This window comes from Eubalaena glacialis, chromosome 8 (assembly GCF_028564815.1).
Source record: "Eubalaena glacialis isolate mEubGla1 chromosome 8, mEubGla1.1.hap2.+ XY, whole genome shotgun sequence".
Taxonomy (NCBI): domain Eukaryota; kingdom Metazoa; phylum Chordata; class Mammalia; order Artiodactyla; family Balaenidae; genus Eubalaena; species Eubalaena glacialis.
In genome coordinates this window covers 114,035,261-114,056,150 of record NC_083723.1, presented here as the reverse complement: position 1 = coordinate 114,056,150, position 20,890 = coordinate 114,035,261, and the positions used below count along the sequence as shown (strand labels likewise).

Here is a 20,890-nt window from a genome sequence, read left to right as displayed (position 1 = left end):
GACTCAGCCACTATAGTTTTGCAGTCTGTTCTACAGAAATATTTATATGCGTTCTCAAAGGTATATTTACTAGGATATTTTAGCATTTATTTAGAAGTGTTACTGGTAATAGACAAAAAAAAGTGAAACCAACCTACATTTTCATCAGTTAATTTCAGGAGTAATTAAATTAAATTATGATGCATTCTTACAGTGGAATCCTACACAGCCATTAAAAAGAATGAGTTGGGGTTAGATGTACTGACATAGCAAGATTTCTTGGACCAAAGTGGGAAAAAAAGTTGTAGAACAGTTCATATAGCATGATCCCATTTAGGAACAAATAAACATAAAACTTATCAGAGTTTATGTACATATATGTATGTAAATACATAGAAACAAGTGTGAGAGTATTCCCACCAGGCCATTAACTGTGTCTGGGAAGGAGAGTGGGACTGTAAATGGTAGGTCAGTATAGCCAGACTTTTATTTTTTAATTCTAAATATAGCTGAACATCATTTACCCAGAATGGCCTGTATCTGACTTATTCAGGATAAGCAATAATTCAGACATCTTAATTATGAAAAAAAAATCAATAATAACACCAAGCAAAATAAAAGAAAAATGTATTAAACATGTGTCATCGTAAATACAGCAAATTCATTTTACTTATTAATTTTTGCATAGAAGATCAGAATTTGCAATATATACTCCTTTCCTTTAAAGGGCAGAAAAACATTGGGCAATAGTAAAAATAAAAACAGGAAATTTTAATTTGTCAGGAAATGGTTGTTGGTCTGCTGAGTTTGGAAACATCAGTGATTATCAGAGGTTGTTTTAGAACTGAGGACGATGGATCAACTGTCTGAAGAGCTCTGCCAGGGTCAGTTGTTTGCTCGTGCTACATCTCGTCTCCCTTTCCCATTTTCCAGAACCTTCCCATAGTAGTAAATGACTTTTCCTCCTTAGAATGTACACAATATAAAATGGCCTCTGTTGGAGTATCTTTGGTTTATCAGTTACAATTCAACTTGCCTTGCATGAATTGGGCCACTGTGATATCAGCAGTTGCTCATTGTATCCGTTGGCTTAACATCATACCTGTGAATCCTGCAGAGTAGCAAATGTTTCTGTTATTTCAGTAGGGTTATACACTCTATTCAAGTTTACTTGCATAATGAACTTTTTTTTTTTAAGTACAAAGGAAAGTTATAAGTATCAGTAAGGTATTGCTGACATATGCTTGGTCAATGCCTATCATGTGATTATGTGTAAATAATCTTATAAACTATATACCTTCTTTTATAATAATTCTTAAGCTTTTTCTTTTTCTGATTATTTCTAGGAAATTACTTCACAAAAGATGCCATCAATTCCCATAAAAATTGCCTGTGTGATCCCAAAAACATCGTTATGTTTGTAGCCCGAGTCCTGGTTGGAGATTTTATTGAAGGACATAAGGCTTACGTGAGCCCTCCTCTGCAGTATGACAGCTGTGTGGATACAAGGTTGAATCCCTCTGTTTTTGTCATCTTTCAGAAAGATCAGATTTACCCAGAATATGTGATTGAATATACTGAAACAGACAAAGCCTGCGTGATTAGTTAGAAATGATGGTTACAGCGTCATAAAGGATGCTGTAACCATTCTGTTCACTTATAGAACCAGACTGCCCCAGATAATAGTTAAACTTACATTTCCTCTCCTATAAATGCCTTTGATCAGTGGTTCCCAAACTTTGCTGCACATTTGAATCATCTGGGAAGCTCTAACAAGTTCCACTGTCCAGATTTCACCCCACTCCAACTAAATCACTTTTTCTGGGGATGAGAGCCAGGAAGAGGATTGAAATGTGTCATAAAGTTTGGGAATCACTGCCTTAGATGCAACTGGTAAAGACTCACTTCTAAAACTTCTGTATTTGCAGCAAACTTTCTCTCCCAACTACTCTTTTAGTTTATTGCATGACATGGTTTCGTTTTGGTTAAATTGAAAGAAAATTAATTTGGGAAATTTGAGAGAAATCTAAAAATGCCTGTTGAAATAAGGACATAAGACAGTACAAGCAAATCTTGGATGGAAGATTGTGAAAAGTTGGGGGAAAATTCTTAGGGATACACTGGGGGAAAAAATGTAAGGGCAATTTAAATGCTAGCACAGACATAACTGCAGTACTATACCTTTTCTTTGTGGTGAAACTGATTTGGGGGCATGCATTTCTTTATCTCTACGTTTATTTAGGGCACTCCATCCAGGTTGACTCTTTCTGAAATTCAATTTAAAAAGCTGCTAAGTGGGGCTCAGAGAGAAGCAACCAACTGGAGTTAACTGCCCATTTGGGCTCTATGAAATTATGGCAAAGTAGACGTTTATATTCTAACTAATATGATTACAGAGAAGGCTTTTTTCAGGTCAGACTTTCATGAAGTGTCGGTTGGTATTTTGGGGGGACTGAGTTGCAGTAACCAGATTCACACAAGCACGGCTGAGAAATCTGAGTGCTGTTGTAGTCGTTCGCTGTGGCAGTTGAGGCTCATCAAGAAATTAGGAGCAGGGCCATCTGCTGAAGGATGGGGCCCTAAGGAGGTGAGATGAGTTTCCTAGTGAGACAGAATCAGAACGAAGAGAACAATGCCCCAAACAAGCCTCGCACCTGCTAGGGGCTTCTTTTTCTAAATATGACGGATTGTGTAGAATTGCAGCACAGTCAGTTTTTAGAGCAGCTGAGGTGCCTGGACCAAGAGTTCCCTTTCTTATTATGAATCAGGGTTTTCCTTCCAGTTTTCCTTTTCAACATTGCATACGAGTCGCCAACATTTCCTGTTATAGTTCCTTCCAGCAGGTATGTTATAAAAATTAATTAGCATTGGAGTTGATTTTATATTAGATTTTAGATCAGTGCAGAGATCTCTACAGCTCCTTGGCTTTAAAGGGCTCCAACAGTAACAAATGTATAAGATATGTTTTAGGGTAGGGTTATTTTTCGAGACGCTTGCCAAAAGTATTTTCATTCACTTATTTTTTTCATGGTAGCTTCTGTTTTGGAGTTTTCACTTCCTGATCTTGACCCTCACATTGTAGAGATGCTATTTATCCAACTCTATCCGACTGCCCATTGGACATCTCTAGTTGGATCTTTCACAGGCATCTCTAATTCAGCATGTCCAAAATGGAGCTCTCCATCTGCCTCTCTCAAACAAATCAGTTTTTCCCCCCAGAAAAACATCTGCTCAAGCAGAAATCCAGAAGTCATCCTTTCTTTCCCTCCCCCTGCACATCTAAGCAGTTCCCATGTTTTCCTTTTTAAATATCTCTTTGTCGCCTTTTAAGTTGTTCTTTGCTTAGCAGCAAGAATTTAAAATTTTTTACTTTCAAAACACAAATCTGATCATGCCTTTAGAATAAAGTTCAAAATCATCATCATGGCTCCACATGCTGTCTCCCTTCCCTGTCCTCTCATTTATTTTCTTTCACAGTCACCCTGGCTTTCTTTCAGTTCTTCGGTGCCCCTTTTAACCTAGCTCGGTGGTTCTCACCCAGCACTCTTGCCTTTTTTTTTTTTTTTTAATGACAAATACTTTGTAACATCCTCTTCATTATCTTCAAAAATGCAATTCAGTGGTAATATACTCTACCTATACACAATTTTAGAAGGAAATTAAAAATTAAATAAAATTAATATCAACATAAAAGGGAATGAAAGGTACATAACTTGGGCACGACTATACTACAAGACCTCATTATGTAGTCAGACGTTTACATCTACTTATAAAGAATAAATCTGAACTTAAAAGAAGGTAGGAGATCAGAAGCTATTCTGCATAAGAAGTATGGGAAAATAAAAAAGCAGGGATACGAGTGGACATTGGAATAAAAACTAGTGATACAGTAACTTATCTGCATATGATAATACTTATTTCTATAAGAGAAAGAACGAAACCACCTTAACTGAAATGAAGATACTATGCAAGGAAATCTAGGGACTTCCCTGGTGGTCCAGTGGTTAGGACTCCGTGCTTCCAATGCAGGGGGCAGTAGTTCGATCTCTGGTTGGGGAGCTAAGATCCCACATGCTGTGTGGTGCAGCCAAAAAAATTAAAAAATTAAAAATTAAAAAAATAAAAAATAAAATAAAATAAACTTAAAAAAAAGAGAAAATCTACAGATTGTCGAAATGGAGAAAATGAGGAAATAACTATATTCTTGCAGGCGAGCTGTAGGTCATACACGAATGTCTAGTGAGACATTCAAAATTCGTATAGCATGCAGAGTAATTACTTATTGTGAGGAGTTGTCCAATGTATTGCAATATATTCGGCATACTTGGCTCTCACATACTAAATGCCAGTAGCGCCCTCTCCCCCACTGCCATTACGGTGGCAACCACAAACCCTATCAGATCTATTCACCTTTTTCAGAGCAGACAATTTGTAACATCCCCTTTGCTGTCCTGAGATGATGATTCAGATACTACAATCTACATGAATTTCTTAAGAAATCAATTTACTGCCCTAACTATTATAATGGAGAAACAGAAGGAAAGAAGTTTGTAATAAAGATAAAATGAATATCAATGTGTAAATGCTCCAGCATGACCACGCTATACGACATCATGAAATAGATATCTACTTCTACTTATAGTGAATAGGTTTGGATTTAAGAGTCGATCAGAGGCTATTTCCTGTAAAGAAGTACAGGAGAATGAAAGATTATTAGTATGGGTGACACCAGAATGAAAACCAGTATTAGGGTAAGTCATAACAGACTATATACCTTCTCTGCATGTGGTAAGGGAAAGAGCGAAATTACGTTAATTGAGATAAGGATAATAGGACAAGACAAATTACAGATTGTCTAAGAGGAAAAAAGGAATTATATTCTCTCAGGCGAGCTGTAGGTCCTACATAAATGTCCAGCAGGACATTAGAAAGTCGTATAGGGTACCGAATAATTCTTTGTGTGGGACTAACCCATACACTGCGGGGCATCTGTTTTCCCTAGCTACATCCACTCAATGCCAGTAAAAGTCCGCAATTATTGTGAAGCCAACAATCCATCAGTTTCCAAAATACCACAGTGAGAACCACTCACTTAGTTAACATCTAGCATCTTTAGATTAGCTTACTAACCTCCATAAGGAGTCCTTCTATAGATTAAATTGGATGCTTGCCTCCCGGATCTCTGGTTTTTAAAACACTTTGCGGCTTGCTTTGTTCATTTTAAGCATCTATCCAACCTGGAGTTGTCTGCTTTCCGCATTAGAATGTAAGCTCCATGAGAGCTGAGTCAACCTGTCTTGTTCACTGTGCCACCCCAGATACCTAGCTGACTGCTTGATATGCTGATACATTGGATAAATTTTGTTGAATAAAGTAAGCTCAACTTCTTATAATTCAGTAGTTGTATTTCTTCTTGTTCTTCTCCAAGCTCCATTTGAGATTATCTAATAAAAGGAAATAAATATTAATTTTGGCTCTGCTGCTTTTATTTGCTCTATTTCCAGGTATCTCCAAAAAGATAATCAATTGCAGACACCAGTTTATTCAATGGGGGATAGAGGATGTGTGTTGCCCCCTCCAGCTTCATCATTCCGGGACTCAATGACCAAGGAGCCTTTAGCACACTGCCAGGGGAAGGTGGGGTGGCTGTGATGCAGAAGCCTGCAGTTGGTTGCACATCTTTTGTCTAGGGGCTGAGACAGGGAGACGCTGGAAACTGCTGACACACCTTAGGGGTGGGAACAGGGCCAGGCTGAGGCACAAAAGTTAAAAAAATGTAAATGATCTTCAGCAGAATTGTCCTATCAGTCACTCCTTCAAAAGCCCTTCTCCACTCTTTCTTTTCTTTTTTTAATAAATTTACTTATTTATTTATATTTATTTTTGGCTGTGTTGGGTCTTCGTTGCTGTGCGCCGGCTTTCTCTAGTTGTGGCGAGCGGGGGCTACTCTTCGTTGTGGTGCGCGGGCTTCTCATTGCGGTGGCTTCTCTTGTTGCGGAGCATGGGCTCTAGGCACGCGGGCTTCAGTAGTTGTGGCTCGCGGGATCTGGAGTGCAGGCTCAGTAGTTGTGGTGCACGGGCTTAGTTGCTCCGCGGCATGTGGGATCCTCCCAGACCAGGGCTCAAACCCGTGTCCCCTGCATTGGCAGGCGGATTCTTAACCACTGCGCCACCAAGGAAGTCCCCACTCATTCGTTTTTAATCATAAAGCTTTGGATGGAGAGAGAAAACCTTTATATGGCAACATAGATATGATTAAAGTGAAGGTAAAATTTGCCATTTGATACGGACTTCAATGTAAATAAAACAATGTATAGCCAACCCATTGCTGTCAAAAACACCTACATTCAAATATACAAAGTGGTATCAAACCAAGCATGAGTAGATGTTTGAGTTTTTCCACTTAGTTATTTGTTCCATTTGTTTATTTACTTTGCCATAGCAGGCTCTCAATTTTTCAGAAATGTTTGATGTTGCTACTCCCCAAGGTTCTGTCCTCCCATCTCTGTTCTTCACTTTATTTGTGCTGAGTGACCTTATTAACTCTCACAGCTCCAATTACTAGTACTCTGATGTCACTCAAATCAATAGTCTCTTCAATCTTTCTTAAGCTCTTGTAAATACAACTGCCCACTGAGCATCTTCTCTTGGATTGTCCACTGCAAACAACACAATAAAAATTGAGATGATAATCCCTCAACTCCTGTTTCTCTTCTGTTATTCCTTATCCTGTCTTGGTTTTCTAGAAATCCATTCTTATTACTGCCAGGGATCTTTCTAAAACACCTATCCTACATTAGAAGTGTTAAGGAAAGTTACAGTTACTTTTGTTAATTATGAAAATAGTGTTAGGATTATGTAGGAAAATTTACCATTTTTAAAAGTCATGCCTACTGAAGTATTTAGGATTGAATTATCTAGAAATTGAAATCGAAAATTACAAATTCTCAGCCAAAACAATCAGGCAAATAGGACAGTGTTAAGATTTTATAACTCAAGGAAATAGATATATATATGGGTGCTTATTCCACTGTCTTCTAATTTCCTGCTTGAAAAATTGTCTACTACAAAGTTTTTTTTAAAAACAAAAACAAAATAAAAAACACCTGTCCTACAATATAGCCTGCCACTGTTTTTAAGTGTTGGGGATACAGCAAGGAATAAGACACACAAAATTCCTGCTTTCACACGTTTGAATTCTACAAATATATAAATAAGTAAGAAGAAAAACATGAGTGATAAGTTCCATGCAGAGACCGGGATGCTACTTTAGGAAAGGCCTTGCTAAAGAGAAGACATTTAAGCTCAGAGTTGAATGAGAAGAAGGAGACATCTAGAAGGGGGTGCGGGGGACCATTCTAGGCAGAGGGATCACCATCACTCGCCAGCGGAAATTCCTTCAGTAGCTTCCCAAAGTCTTCCGTAAGTCCAAATTTCTTAACATGGCAGAGAAGGTCTTCTGGCCTCTGGAAGCTAAAGTGGCCTTCCTCTTTGGCTTCTTTATGTGACATTAACTCATTTAATCCTCACAACCGCCCTGTTAAGACAGCAATTCGGCTAGTTGAGTTCCTCAATTATGTTTTATTCATCTTTATACTCTGTTGCTGCATTAGCGGTTGGCTCAAAAAATGGTCATTAAATCAGCATGGTGTTGGGCAAAAAGAGAGCTCCTTAATAAATGTACAGGTCTAAACAGGTGCTGTCCAACAGAAATATAAAGTGAGCCATTTTACATTTTCTCATAGCTACATTAGAAGTAAAAGAAACAGATGAAATTATAATAACGTTTTATTTAAATATTATCAGTTTTTTTTTTTAATTAATTAATTTATTTATTTTTGGCTGTGTTGGGTCTTCGTTTCTGTGTGAGGGCTTTCTCTAGTTGCGGCAAGCGGGGGCCACTCTTCATCACAGTGCGCGGGCCTCTCACTATCGTGGCCTCTCTTGTTGCGGAGCACAGGCTCCAGACGCGCAGGCTCAGTAGTTGTGGCACATGGGCTTAGTTGCTCTGCGGCATGTGGGATCTTCCCAGACCAGGGCTCGAACCCGTGTCCCCTGCATTAGCAGGCAGATTCTCAACCACTGCACCACCAGGAAAAGCCCTATTATCAGTTTAACATGAATATGAAGTTTACACTCTCTGCATTCTAAAGCTTCCAAATCCGGTGTGTGTGTATTTCACACTTGCAGCACATCCCAACTCGCACTGGTCACATTTCAAGTGCTCAGCTGTGGCTAGTGGCTACGTCCTGAGGTCTTCCTCTCCCAGCTACCTAACGCCGTCCAGCTAGGCACCTTCTACCACATTCCCTGTTTCATCTTCTTTGTAGCCCTTACCAGTATCTCAAATACCCGCCGACTATACAAGCCCCTCCAGGCGAGGACTTAACCTTGAAGGGTGCCTGGCGCAGAGCAGGCGCTCAATCAAGTCTGTCTCCGCCCGATCCGCGCCCAGGGTGGACCCAGGCCCGGGGGCCCGCCTCTCTGCGCCGCGGCCCGCGGGTGGCCGCCCCTCGCCCGCCCTCCCCCGGCCCGCCCCGGGAACTGGGTTTGTAGTCGTGGACGTGACTGGGAGGAGTCGGCCCGCCTCGGATTTCCGCACAGGGAGCCGGGCCGCGACCATGGCGGAGCCCACGGTGTGCTCCTTCCTCACCAAGGTGCTGTGCGCCCACGGCGGCCGCATGTTTCTGCAGGATCTGCGCGGCCACGTGGAGCTCTCGGAGGCCCGGCTGCGGGACGTGCTGCGCCAGGCCGGGCCCGACCGCTTCCTGCTGCAGGAGGTGGAGGTGCGGGAGGACCCGTGGGACGCCGAGGCCGAGGTGGCGGCCGGCGAGGGCGGCGCGGGCGGCGGCGGCGGCCTCTCGGCCTGGCGGGTGGTGGCTGTGTCCTCCGCGCGCCTCTGCGCTCGCTACCAGCGCGGCGAGTGCCAGGCCTGCGACCAGCTGCACCTCTGCCGCCGCCACATGATGGGCAAGTGCCCGAACCGCGACTGCTGGTGAGGCTGCGGGCGGGTCGGGGCGGCGGGCGGGACGCGGCGGTCAGGGCGCACGGGCCGCGGGCCTGGCCTGGCCAGCCGGAAGCGGGACCCAGCTAAGAAGTAAGAAAAGGGGTCGTTGGTCCGGGCCGGACGCCCCCCTCCGGAAGGGCGGAAGGAAAGCCCCGGGAAGGGGCCCCTCCGGGTCCTTCGCGGGGACGCCTCCCCGCGCTCCCAGCTGCGGAATGAGGCGGAAGATCGTCTGGACTTGGACTTCTCAACCACCTCTCTCCGCCTCCCCCCGCCCCAGATTGCAGCTTCTGCCCACCTCCCCCCCGCCCCCCCAGCCCCCCCCCCCCCGAGATCCTCCACAGCACGGCCGGGATAAATCAGGTTGGGACTTTTGCGTTCATTTCCACCAGTGGCCCTTTGGGGGCCATTTGCGGACCCCATGAGATTCATGGATCCTTTATCCAGAGATCGGCCCTTCCCACTTGAGCACAGAGTTTTACAGACGCGAGTCTGTGCTCTCTAGGTTTACAAAGCGCGATTTAGTTCGACGTCCCCCCCCCCCCCCCCCCCGCCACCGCCAGGAAACTGAGGGCTGGATGATTTGGAAGAGGTCGTTTGAGGCGGCCTCCTAACTCCAGTCTTCCTCGGTTTCCTCTAGCCCCCCGAAAGCGGTGTGGGGGGAGGAGGCATGCATTCTTTTTAAGGTTGGTGGATGGTGGGGTGCGCAGCCGCTTGGGGTGGAGAAGGCCCAGTGCCGTCCTCTGCAGAACCCACCCACGGGCACCCTCTGTCAAGGCAGGTGACTGGAGGAGGGGGTCCCTTTGGCCTTAAAGCATCCTCATTCAGAATTAAATGGCTCTGGGAGGGGAGTTGCATCATCCCAGCTTTCTTTTTTTTTAAAATAAATTTATTTATTTATTCATTTATTTAATTTTTTGGCTGCATTGGGTCTTCGCTGCTGCGCGCGGGCTTTCTCTAGTTGCAGCGAGCGGGGGCTACTCCCTGTTGCGGGCGCAGGCTTCTCATTGTGGTGGCTTCTCTTGTTGCAGAGCACAAGCTCTAGGCGCGCGGGCTTCAGCAGTTGTGGCTCGCGGGCTCCAGAGCGCAGGCTCAGCAGTTGTGGCGCACGGGCCCAGCCGCTCCGCGGCGTGTGGGATTCTCCCGGACCAGGGCTCGAACCCGTGTCTCCTGCATTGGCAGGCAGACTCCCAACCACTGCGCCACCAGGGAAGCCATCCCAGCTTTCTTATTATCAGAGCTTATTAGACTGTAGTATCCATGGGTTCATGGAAAATTGTGTAACTTCACCTGCAAGTTGAAAGTGACCCTAGGGAAGGGATTTGACAGTCTGGCCCCTTCTTCATCTGGGCCTCTGATCCAGACCTTTGTGTTCTAGGTCTACCTGCACCCTTTCTCATGATATCCACATACCTGTCAACATCCAAGTCCTGAAAAACCAGGGACTGTTTGGTCTCAATGAGGCCCAGCTTCGGATCCTTCTTTTACAGAATGACCCCTGCCTTTTACCAGAGGTGAGTCACTAAGGAGTCACCCTCATATTGTCTGCACCTTGAAAAAAGTCAGGGGAGACAGAAAGATGTTGGGTCAAGCAACTATTGAAGAGAAATACAAAGAAAATATAAAAGAAAAAAAAAAAAAAGTCGGGAGAACATCAACAATCTGCTTACAGAGGGCAGCCTGAGGGGAAGGGGGGTGGGTATGATACAGTGCTGGCCTTTCTGCAGTCTATAATTTTATTGGGCTTTGATACACAAGAAGTATGGTATAGAAATAATAATAATGGCTACTGGTTTTTTTGAGTTCTTACTGAATGCTGAGTAATTCATATACCTTAGCTGATTAATAGCCTATGAGTGAGGTATGCCTGTCCCCATTTTACAGGTGAGGCAACTGAGGCTCGATTAAATAACTTGCCCACATAGAAAATGGCTCGATTAAATAACTTGCCCACGTAGAAAATGGCAGATTTGAATTTAGTTTTGTCTGATTATGAAGCCTGTGTTCTGTGAATTACCTGTTTATACTTTTGCTGACTTTTATATCCAGGCGTTTGTCTTTTCCTGTTAATTCATAGGATGTCTTTAACGATACAGATCCCTTTTTTGGTCACATTTGTTACAAATATCCCCCCCCCATTTACTTTTTGGGGGCTTTAGATATTAATTTGAATTGCTTTGGAACTACATTATGTTGTTCCAAAGGTACCCATTATAACTGCTATAATGGCAGAATTAGCACATTTGTATCTGTTTAGCTATACACAAAGAATTTTTTAAACAGAAGGGTTGGAATCCCCAAAGAAAGTATTACGAGAGATCTTGGCAGGAAGTGAGAGGAGGATGCGGCAGCTATAGGGGGGCAGGGGGGCGGTCTGTTTTGTCTCAGAGAGAAGGGACAGTGCAACTTCTGTTTACCTTCAGTGTTTATGAAATTTTTTGACTTATAGAAGCTTAACATTTGTATTGTTAAACTTACTGCATTTTTTTCTTTATGGCTTCTACCCGAGTACCCTGGGTCCAGCCTCATCTTGTCATGTTAGACTACGTCAGTGTTCTGTGAGCAACTGATGGGTTGGCTGCATTTAAGACAGGAGCCTGCCTTTGGTCTAATCATCTGGAACTGGAGGTGCGTGGCACGTGGCACAAAACATGGCCACTTAGACAGCAGGGACCGTGGACAAGCACAGTGGATGAGGCAGGAGTGGTACCTCACATCTCGTGTGTGAAAATGCCTGGTGATTCCTTTCTGCCACACTCCTAAAGATTCAGTATGTAATATAGGTACGGTACACATAAAAAATCAATAAGGGGCAAGTATTGTGATATTGTGATTTATAATAAGAAATATATATTTGGTCTTTGTCTCTGCCCCTGCCACAGAGTTCCTAAAACCCTTGGAATTTCCTAAATTTTTTTTTTTAACTTTTTATTTTATATTGGAGTATAGTTGATTAACAATGTAGTGATAGTTTCAGGTGTACAGCAGAGTGATTCAATTATACATATACATGTATCTATTTTTTTTCAAATTCTTTTCCCATTTAGGTTGTTACATAATATTGAGCAGTTTCCTGTGCTCTACGGTAGGTCCTTGTTGGTTATCCATTTTACTTTTTTAAAAAATTAATTAATTAATTTATTAATTGTTGGCTGTGTTGGGTGTTCGTTGCTGTGCGCAGGCTTTCTCTAGTTGTGGTGAGCGGGGGCTAGTCTTCGTTGCGGTGCGCGGGCTTCTCACTGAAGTGGCTTCTCCTGTTGCGGAGCACAGGCTCTAGGTGCGCGGGCTTCAGTAGTTGCAGCGCCTGGGCTCAGTATTTGTGGCGCGCGGGCTTCAGTAGTTGTGGCACACAGGCTTAGTTGCTCCGTGGCATGTGGGATCTTCTCGGACCAGGACTCGAACCCATGTCCCCTGTGTTGGCAGGCGGATTCTTAACCACTGCACCACCAGGGAAGTCCCTGGTTATCCGTTTTAAATATAGCGGTGTGTACATGTCAAACATGAGAGCGATAAAAAGTGACTTTTGTTATGTTCATGTGGTGACTTTTGGAAACCCTCTAGGTAACCTAGGGATGGGAGCTGGTTTCCCTAAGAACCAATCATGTGATTAGAAGGTTGGAACTTTCAGTCTCACTCCCACCTCCTGGGAGGGAAAAGGGCCTAGAGATTGAGTTCAATTACTAGTGGCCCGTGATTTAAACAATCGTGCCCATGTGATGAAGCCTCCATAAAAAACCCAAAAGGATGGCTTTGGAGAGCTTCCAGGTTGGTGAACATGTGGAGGTGCTGGGAGAGTGGCGCCCAGATAAAGCATGGAAGCTCCACACCCTTTCCCACATACCTTGACCTATGCATCTCTTCCATCCAACTATTCCTGAGTTATAGATCCTTTTATAATAAACTGGGCATAGAGACTCGTACCATCATATCTTAAAGTATAAACTACTTTCATTAAACAGTGTGATACTGGTTCCAGAATGTACAGGAGATCAAAGAAAACAGATCCTAGACCTAGCCCCCAAGTCAGAATAATCTATTGCTTCAGGATTTGCTAGAGCTGAGCAATAAGACCATATGAGCTTAATACTGTCTTGTAGAAGCCTTAACTTATACTCATTTTGTGAGTTTTTTACATTTTTATTTTAATGCTTTTATTTTTCAAAAAACTGTTCTGGCTTCCTGTTTCTTCTTTTTTTCATTAATTGATTCTCACTTCTTTCTTTTTTCAGATGAGCTTTGGAATCATTCAAATTCCTAAAACTATTTTATGGGAATTCTTTGGGGGAGGTAGGAGTTGCACTAAAATTATGGGTTCATTTTAGAAAATTGGCATCACAATCATAGGTAGCATACCATTTTTTGGCTTACTGATTGAAGTATAATTGATGTGCAATATTATGTTAGTTTCATATGTGTGACGTTTAAATACTTATGGAAAGATCACCGTGGTAAGGCTAATAACCATCTGTCTCCATACAAAGTTATTACAGTGTTATTGACCATATTCTTTATGCTGTATATTATATCCCCATGACCTAAAAAAAATTTTTTTTATTGGAGTATAGTTGATTTACAATGTTGTGTTAGTTTCTGCTGTACAGCAAAGTGAATCAGTTTTACATACACATATATCCACGCTTCTTTAGATTCTTTTCCCATGTAGGTCATTATGGAGTATTGAGTAGAGTTCCCTGTGCTATGCAGTAGGTCCTTATTAGTTATGTTTTATATATAGTAGTGTGTATATGTCAATCCCAATCTCCCAATTTATCCCTCCCCCTTCTTTCCCCTCTGGTAACCGTAATTTGTTTTTTTTTTTTACATCTGTGACTCTATTTCTGTTTTGTAAATAAGTTCATTTGTATCATATTTTTAGATTCCACATATAAGCAGTATCATATGATATCTTTGTCTTACTTACTTCACTCAGTATGACAATCTCTGGGTCCATCCGTGTTGCTGCAGATGGCATTATTTCATTCTTTTTTTTTATGGCTGAGTAATACTGCATTGCATGTACATACCACATCTTCTTTATCCATTCCTCTGTCAGTGGGCATTTAGGTTGCTTCCATGTCCTGGCTATTGTAAATAGTGCTGCAATGAACATTGGGGTGCATGTATCTTTTCGAATTATGGTTTTCTCTGGATATATGCCTAGGAGTGGGATTGCTGGATCATATGGTAGCTCTAGTTTTAGTGTCCATACTGTTCTCCATAATGATTGTACCAGTTTACATTCCCACCAACAGTGTAGGAGGGTTCCCTTTTCTCCACACCCTCTCCAGCATTTATTGTTTGTAGATTTTTTGATGATGGCCATTCTGACAGGTATGAGGTGATACTTCATTGTAGTTTTCATTTGCATTTCTCTAATAATTAGTGATGTTGAGCATCTTTTCATGTGTCTCTTGGACATGTCTCATGTGTCTCTCTTCTTTGGAGAAATGTCTATTTAGATCTTCTGCCCATTTTTTGATTTGGTTTTTTGTGTTTTTGATATTGAGCTGCATGAGCTGTTTGTATATTTTGGAGATTAATCCCTTGTTGGTTGATCCCATGACTTATTTTATTATTTTCTTTTTCTGAAAATTTTTATTGAAGTATAATTATTTATAATATTATATTGGTTTCAGGTATAGAACATAGTGATTCAATATTTTCATACATTATGAAAAAATCACTACAATGAATCTCACATGACTTATTTTATAACTGGAAGCTTGTACCTCTTAATTCCCTTCAATTATTTCACCCATCCTCCACCCGCCTCCCTTCTGGCAACCATCCATTTGTTCTCTGAAACCATTTTGTTTTAAACCAGGTCATTTGTGTCCACTAGAATTTTCCCACACTTTAGGTTTGACTAATTGTGTTCCTCTAATATCATTTAACATGTTCCTCTATCCCCTGTATTTACTGTAAATTGATAGATCTGGACCTTTGATTGGATTTAGGCTTGATTTTGTAGCAAGAATTTTTTGTATATTTGGTATATTGTTAGGGTGACTAACGGTCCCTGTTTGCCTGGGACTGGGGGGTTTCCAGCCATGTCAGACTTTCATGCTAATACCTGGAAAGTTGTATTTCCTATTGCATCATCTCAGGAGGTACACAATGTCTGGTCCCAATGCAAATATTAATAGTGCTCCCTGAAAAATGCCCTAGTTTGGATAATAAATTGTCTGTTCACGCTTCCAGGTTGGTTTCCCTGGAAGCAGAGCCTGACATAGTGTTTTAGGTGCATGTGATATATGGAAGGAGGGATCCTTGGGGAAAATCTGTAAAGTAAAAAAGAGGGAAGGGAGAGCTACAAGCAAAGTGAAGTCTGGCCTTGACTTGATTCATGCCGGGGCTCTAGAGCAAAAATTACATTTAAGAATGGTTCTAGCCTTGAGACAAGGGGGCCAGCCTTTTGTACCTGCATAGAAGTCACTCATTGGCTACAGGCTCTGGGAGAGGAGGGCGGGCCAACTCAGAGTCAAGGTCAGAGAGAGGCAGCTGAACATTATTAACAGCTAGGGGAGATGTGGGTGGAGGAACTATTATATACCCATCTGCCTTTCACCCATGATGATTTTAATCATTTTAATTCACCCACTGATGATCAGAAGGTGCCATTTAGAGAAGCTGTCCTTTATTGGCTTAAGAGATACAGTGAAAATGAATGTCCTAAGTGTTGCTTCACTTCTGTACCAGGTCTGTTTGCTCTACAACAAAGGTGAAGCCCTGTATGGTTACTGCAGCCTCAAGGATAAATGCAACAAGTTTCACGTGTGCAAGTCCTTTGTCAGGGGAGAGTGCAGGCTGCCGAAGTGCAAGCGGTCCCATCAGCTAATTCACGCTACATCCCTGCAGCTGCTGCAGGACCAAGGACTGAATATTCCAAGTGTCGTTAATTTTCAGATAATTGCTACCTACAAGCACATGAAGCTGCACAAGATGCTTGAAAATAAAGGTGAGACTCTCAGAGGTAGACAAAACACTATCAACAGTGTAGTGCTGGGCTGAAAGTGAGTCTGGGGAGAAAGCACTTCCTAGGTTAATTGCTGCTCTGTCCTTGGGGAAGCTTCATCAGTCAACATTCTATGATACCGAACTGTGATTCTAACCAAAGGAGGGAAGGGATGGAGTTTATTTTCAGCACTGCCAGCTAATAGCCTCTGCCCGAGTGTTTGAACTGTGTAGCTCCTCGGTAAGTTGGGGGTCAGGAAGTAGGAAGAACAGTCTTAACCGCTTTGGTAGGAGAAAAGAGGAGGGAGGTGGGCTAGTGACTAGAATCTAGGTAAGGATAATGTAGGGATGGGTTTCTTTTATTAAATTGAGTTAAAGTTTTTTCTTAAATTTTTAGGAAATTTTAACCACATTACAGAAGAATTTGGAAAATAGAGAGTAAAAATAAAAATCACATATGATTCCACTCACTCTAATCCAGAATAATTGGTACTATTTAATTACAGGCCCTTCAGTCCTGTTACTAGAAAATACTAGTCCAGTGGTGGTCAAAGTCTGCATTAGTTTAGTATCTTTCATTTTCACGTTCTACAACATCATAAATATCTTCTCATATTGCCACATAGTCTCCTTTTTTAAGGTCTATAAAGTGTGGCTTGGTCTTCTTAAATTACAATGCGAGAGTACTTATTCCATTAGATTTGCTTATAGCTGAAAATGAGTTTCAGTGGGTGGTGGGCTTTGGAGAATTGCTCGTAGGAGAACCAGACCATCAAAGTCGGAGTCCCTAAGCTTTAATATGGAATTTTCTTGTGTCGGGATGGTAGTGGCCAACTATGAGTGGTGGTTTGAAGGTAGGGAGGGCTCTGCATGTACCAGTGTCAGAGGCTGTGTAGGTGTGTCCCTAAATGGTGGCAGGGACGTTCTACCCCGTACTGTGGGTCGGGCCTGTTATTCTCTTCATCTGGTCTTGTTTAGTGGGTCTCTCCTAGCTATGAAATGTGACTTTCTGCTTGCTGTTGAGATATGTAAATATATATGTATATTTTACTCCAGACGACACGAACTCTCCAAATCCAAAGTGTTGGGAGTTTTATCGGTGATCTGATTAGCTGGGCTGATGCTCCCAACGTAGAATGAAATTTAGAGTGATAAAGGGGTATGTCAGGAAACCTCATCTCTTTCTTCTTCTTTTTAGATAATTCAGCTTCTTCTGCTGAGCATTCCCAGGGCCTTGAGAAACAAGGAGTACACGTAGCTAGGGCTGCAGAGGCCGGTCCTCTGGTCTCTGGCCCTGCTGAGTCAGCCAAGAAGCCATGTGCAGGTAAACCTTAGAGGACGTCAGTGAAATAAGAAGAACGTTGTCCAATTGGAAGGTCTGAAAACAAAGCTTCTGTTGAGATTTAATTTGTAACCATTCATTCATTTAATCGTTTATTAATAATAGCTATAATGATACCTACCTCACAGGTTGTGGTGAGAATTAAAGAAGATGGAAAAGGAGAAAATGCCAGATTGGGAGGATAAAATTGGGGGTGGGTGGCTGAGGATGAGGTTAGACATTGAACAGGCAAAGGGAGAGTAAAACCTGAGAGTAGATGAGGTCAGTCCTGGGCAAATCCTGCGGTTCCTGAGAGCTTTCCCGGGGCTGGCGGGCCAGAGCTCTTAAAGAGGCAGGCTCCTGCGGACTTGTTCTGGGACCCAGCCAAGTGCTTTTCTGTATGCCCATATACATAGTTTACATTGTGGTATTCAGGGACTACATACACTTTATGCTCTTTTTTTTTTTTTTTTTGCTTAATATTCCATAAGCATCTCTCCATATTTATTCACATTTATCATGCGTAATCATTTTCATGCACAGATACACTAATATATCATCGTTTGCTTAACTAGTTCCATTATTCTGGGATATTTTGATTCTTTCTAACAAATTTTGAATATAACTCTTCTTAAAATCCACACAATATTAAATTTTTACGTTATTCTTTACTTTTGCTTCACTTATGGTTGCTGAATGATACTCTTGATTTTCATTTCTTTAAAAATACATGCGGGAATTCCCTGGCGGTCCAGTGGTTAGGACTCTGCGCTTCCACTGCAGGGGGCACGGGTTAAAAAAAAAAAAAAAAAAAAATATATATATATATATATATAAGTAAATATTCTTCCGTATGTCTTCTTTCTATATGTCTTTATTTTGTGTAGTTTGTACATGCCCTTTAATTGCTGGGCCCCTCCTCTGTGCTGATGTGACTTGGCCTTTAATAGGCTCCTTAATTTTCGTAAAAGCATGTTGACTGTATATGATATGATATCCAACTCTCGTGGATCCATCCTCAGCCAACACCGCAGAGTATATAACTTATGGGTGCTCACCAGAGATTTCTACCTCACTCTGTGTACTCTCCATTTCTTATTAAACTTTTACCAAAGTCTCAGATTCCTGTAGTATGAAGGATGCGGAGCTCATACATTCCTCCAAGTTGTATCCATTCTTTCTGTGATCAGGATGGACCATCATAAATCTATATACCTCGCCCATTCCATACTGACTTCTCCCTTCCCCCCTTCTCTCTGCCCCTGCCCACCCAGCTGTCTCTTTTTAGTTGTACCTGATGTTTATTTCCTTGTTTTCATCAAGGGGTACCACAGAGAAGCAGCTTAGTGAAATTCTTTCCTGTGTTGTATTAATAGCCACAAATGTTGGTGTGTAAAGTGTTGTTTTGTTTTGTTTTTTAATTTAACTGTCTGGCAATAACATAACATTTGAGGAATAGGGCCAAAGTAGTGAGCTTTTCATCAAGCTAAATTTATTTAATTTAGAAAATTTTTAATCATGAAAACTTTTCTTTTCCATTGGGGGAGGTGTGCAAAAATGTCCTTTTTAAAGTGAGAAGGTGCTGTGTTTTCTCCTAATGGACAGTAAGAGTCACGCAACTTATGTTAGTCTCTTCATTTTGGTTGCCAACAACAGTATTTCTGAAAGCTCTTATGTTTTGCGTATCTTGCTTCTTTTTTCTTAGTTACGATTTCTCCGGTGCTAATTTAAAAATTATCTTTATATTTTATTATTATTATTTACGTTTTATTCTTTTACTGTTATATTTCTTTTGTAAGCCATGTTAAATCCTTAATGGAAACAGTATAGTGTATAAATGCATATTCTTTACATTAAAAGACTTCGTAGATTTTTACATTATTGTGTTCTTTTTATATATCTTGTAATTATGCCTTTATATATGAAGTTATTGACCCTTTGTAATCTTTGTTGCAATATTTTATTTAATTCTATAATATTCCATTTTAATCTTAGTTCCATTGGTATTCATCCTATAAAAACATTTTATGTAATCATACCTGTCTCTTATTTTAATTTGATGATTCAGCTGTTAGAGAGTTATCAGATTAGAGTTTCTTTGGCAATTTATCAGGGCTTATGAGATGAAGCTGCACATCTGTAGGCTTCACAAATTCCAAATACCCTAAATTGAATGACTGACTTTCTTCCAGACTTGTTCCTCCTTTTGTTCTTTATTTTGGAGTGTCAGCACCAAAAGACTTAAGCCAAAAACCTGCAAATTGTCCTATACTTTTCCTTTCTTCTTATTCCCTGTGTCAGATTGGTTACCCCGTGTTGCAGAATTTTCCACTTTAAAAATCTTGCAAATTTTTATCCTCTCTACCCCTTTCTTTCCATCCCCAACACACTGCCTTTTTCTAAACCCTCATCACCTCTTGCATTTATTTTACAGATTCATAACTCAGTGGTTTTCAAGTCTGTCTTGTGAGAGTTTTTGTAGGAAGTGCGAGATGGACCCCTGTTCCACTTCAAGGATGGTACCCCCATGTAATTTTTAATATAATAGGCTTTTGTGGATGTCATTGATCTCCTTACCACCCTTCTCTCCTCCTGCTGCCTGGTTGACCTTTTGAAATGCAGACCTAATCGTATTGCTTTTTTCTGCCATAACCTTCATTGGTCCCCATCACGGAGGATAGAAGTCATAAAACTCAAATCCCTACAGGGACTAGAAACTTAAGATAAATGGATAAGGTGAGGTGGATGTGAGAGGAATGGGGGAAGAGAGGAAGTGCTGTGGCAAACTGTCCCATCTAAAAGGGACAACTGCCTCTTGCTTCCACGTGGGAATGCGGGGCCCAATTTGACGTATCATCCAATTTGTCAAAAGCAGCCACAAATCCAGAAATTTTTATGAGAAATTTTCTGATTTTAAAATATTGACTTTTAATTGAGTTCTTAAAATGCAGACCAATATTGCATGTATTGACCTACTTGCAGTTTTTGGAATGTGCCATTTTATCTTGTGACTCTCTGTTTGTAAATGATGCTCCCTCTAAGTGCCACTCCTTCCCTCCTCCTGCCTCAAAACCTGGCAAAATTAGATTATTTAAAATGTCAGGTTAGCCTTTCCTGACCCCAAGACAGGCAGCTCTCCTAGTGTTCTCAAAGCTCTCGTACTTAGTACATTACATTGCAATGCGTTTATTCCCCGGCTTTGAGCAAAAACATTATTTATTCTTTTTGGTAATTATAACACTTGGTAGTTAAATATTTTTTGCCATATAATGAATTAAACTCTGCATTTGAATCTGTTGAATCAGTATCATATTGCTCTTCATTGATTCTCTTTCTCCTCACATATTTTTAGTATTCAAAGAATCTTTTTTTCCCTAAGGAATCTGTTATATAAGGTAAACATCCTTTTGATGCTTCGGTTTGAATTGTCTAGGTCTAAAATTAACTCTTTATGACTTATGTTTATGATACTAATTCTTTCCATCAAGGAATTAAGTCTTTGTTATTGACGTATTTCTTGATTGCTTTCATTATAATTTGTTCCTGTTTTTGTCTAGGTCATGAATATGCCTTATTGCATAAATTCTTTCTTGGCTAAATATATCTGTATTGCTACTAAGTATGGGAATCTC

The 20,890-nt window shown here is 41.3% G+C and overlaps 2 protein-coding genes across 3 annotated transcripts in view; both read left to right on the top strand.

Moving 5' to 3' along the window:
• The window catches only part of ZC3HAV1 (zinc finger CCCH-type containing, antiviral 1), a 60,924-nt gene extending 55,497 nt beyond the window's left edge, over positions 1–5,427 (top strand). Inside the window, exon 13 of the mRNA XM_061198798.1 lies at positions 1,326–5,427. Coding sequence (XP_061054781.1) covers positions 1,326–1,588 — 263 coding nt within the window. The 3' untranslated portion in view covers positions 1,589–5,427. The remainder of the gene's footprint in view (positions 1–1,325) is intronic.
• Positions 5,428–8,583: 3,156 nt separating this feature from the next.
• ZC3HAV1L (zinc finger CCCH-type containing, antiviral 1 like) lies at positions 8,584–20,852 on the top strand. 2 transcript variants are annotated; one of them, XM_061198797.1, is made up of 5 exons: positions 8,584–8,974; positions 10,362–10,497; positions 15,683–15,941; positions 17,136–17,313; positions 20,816–20,852. In XM_061198797.1, exons 1-4 carry the CDS (start codon positions 8,601–8,603, stop codon positions 17,270–17,272), a joined length of 906 nt encoding a protein of 301 aa, XP_061054780.1. In that variant the 5' UTR covers positions 8,584–8,600; the 3' UTR covers positions 17,273–17,313; positions 20,816–20,852. The 2 variants fall into 2 exon arrangements, with proteins under 2 accessions (XP_061054780.1, XP_061054779.1); XM_061198796.1 differs by lacking the exon at positions 20,816–20,852 and having other exon boundaries at positions 17,136–19,190.
• Positions 20,853–20,890: the final 38 nt, after the last annotated feature.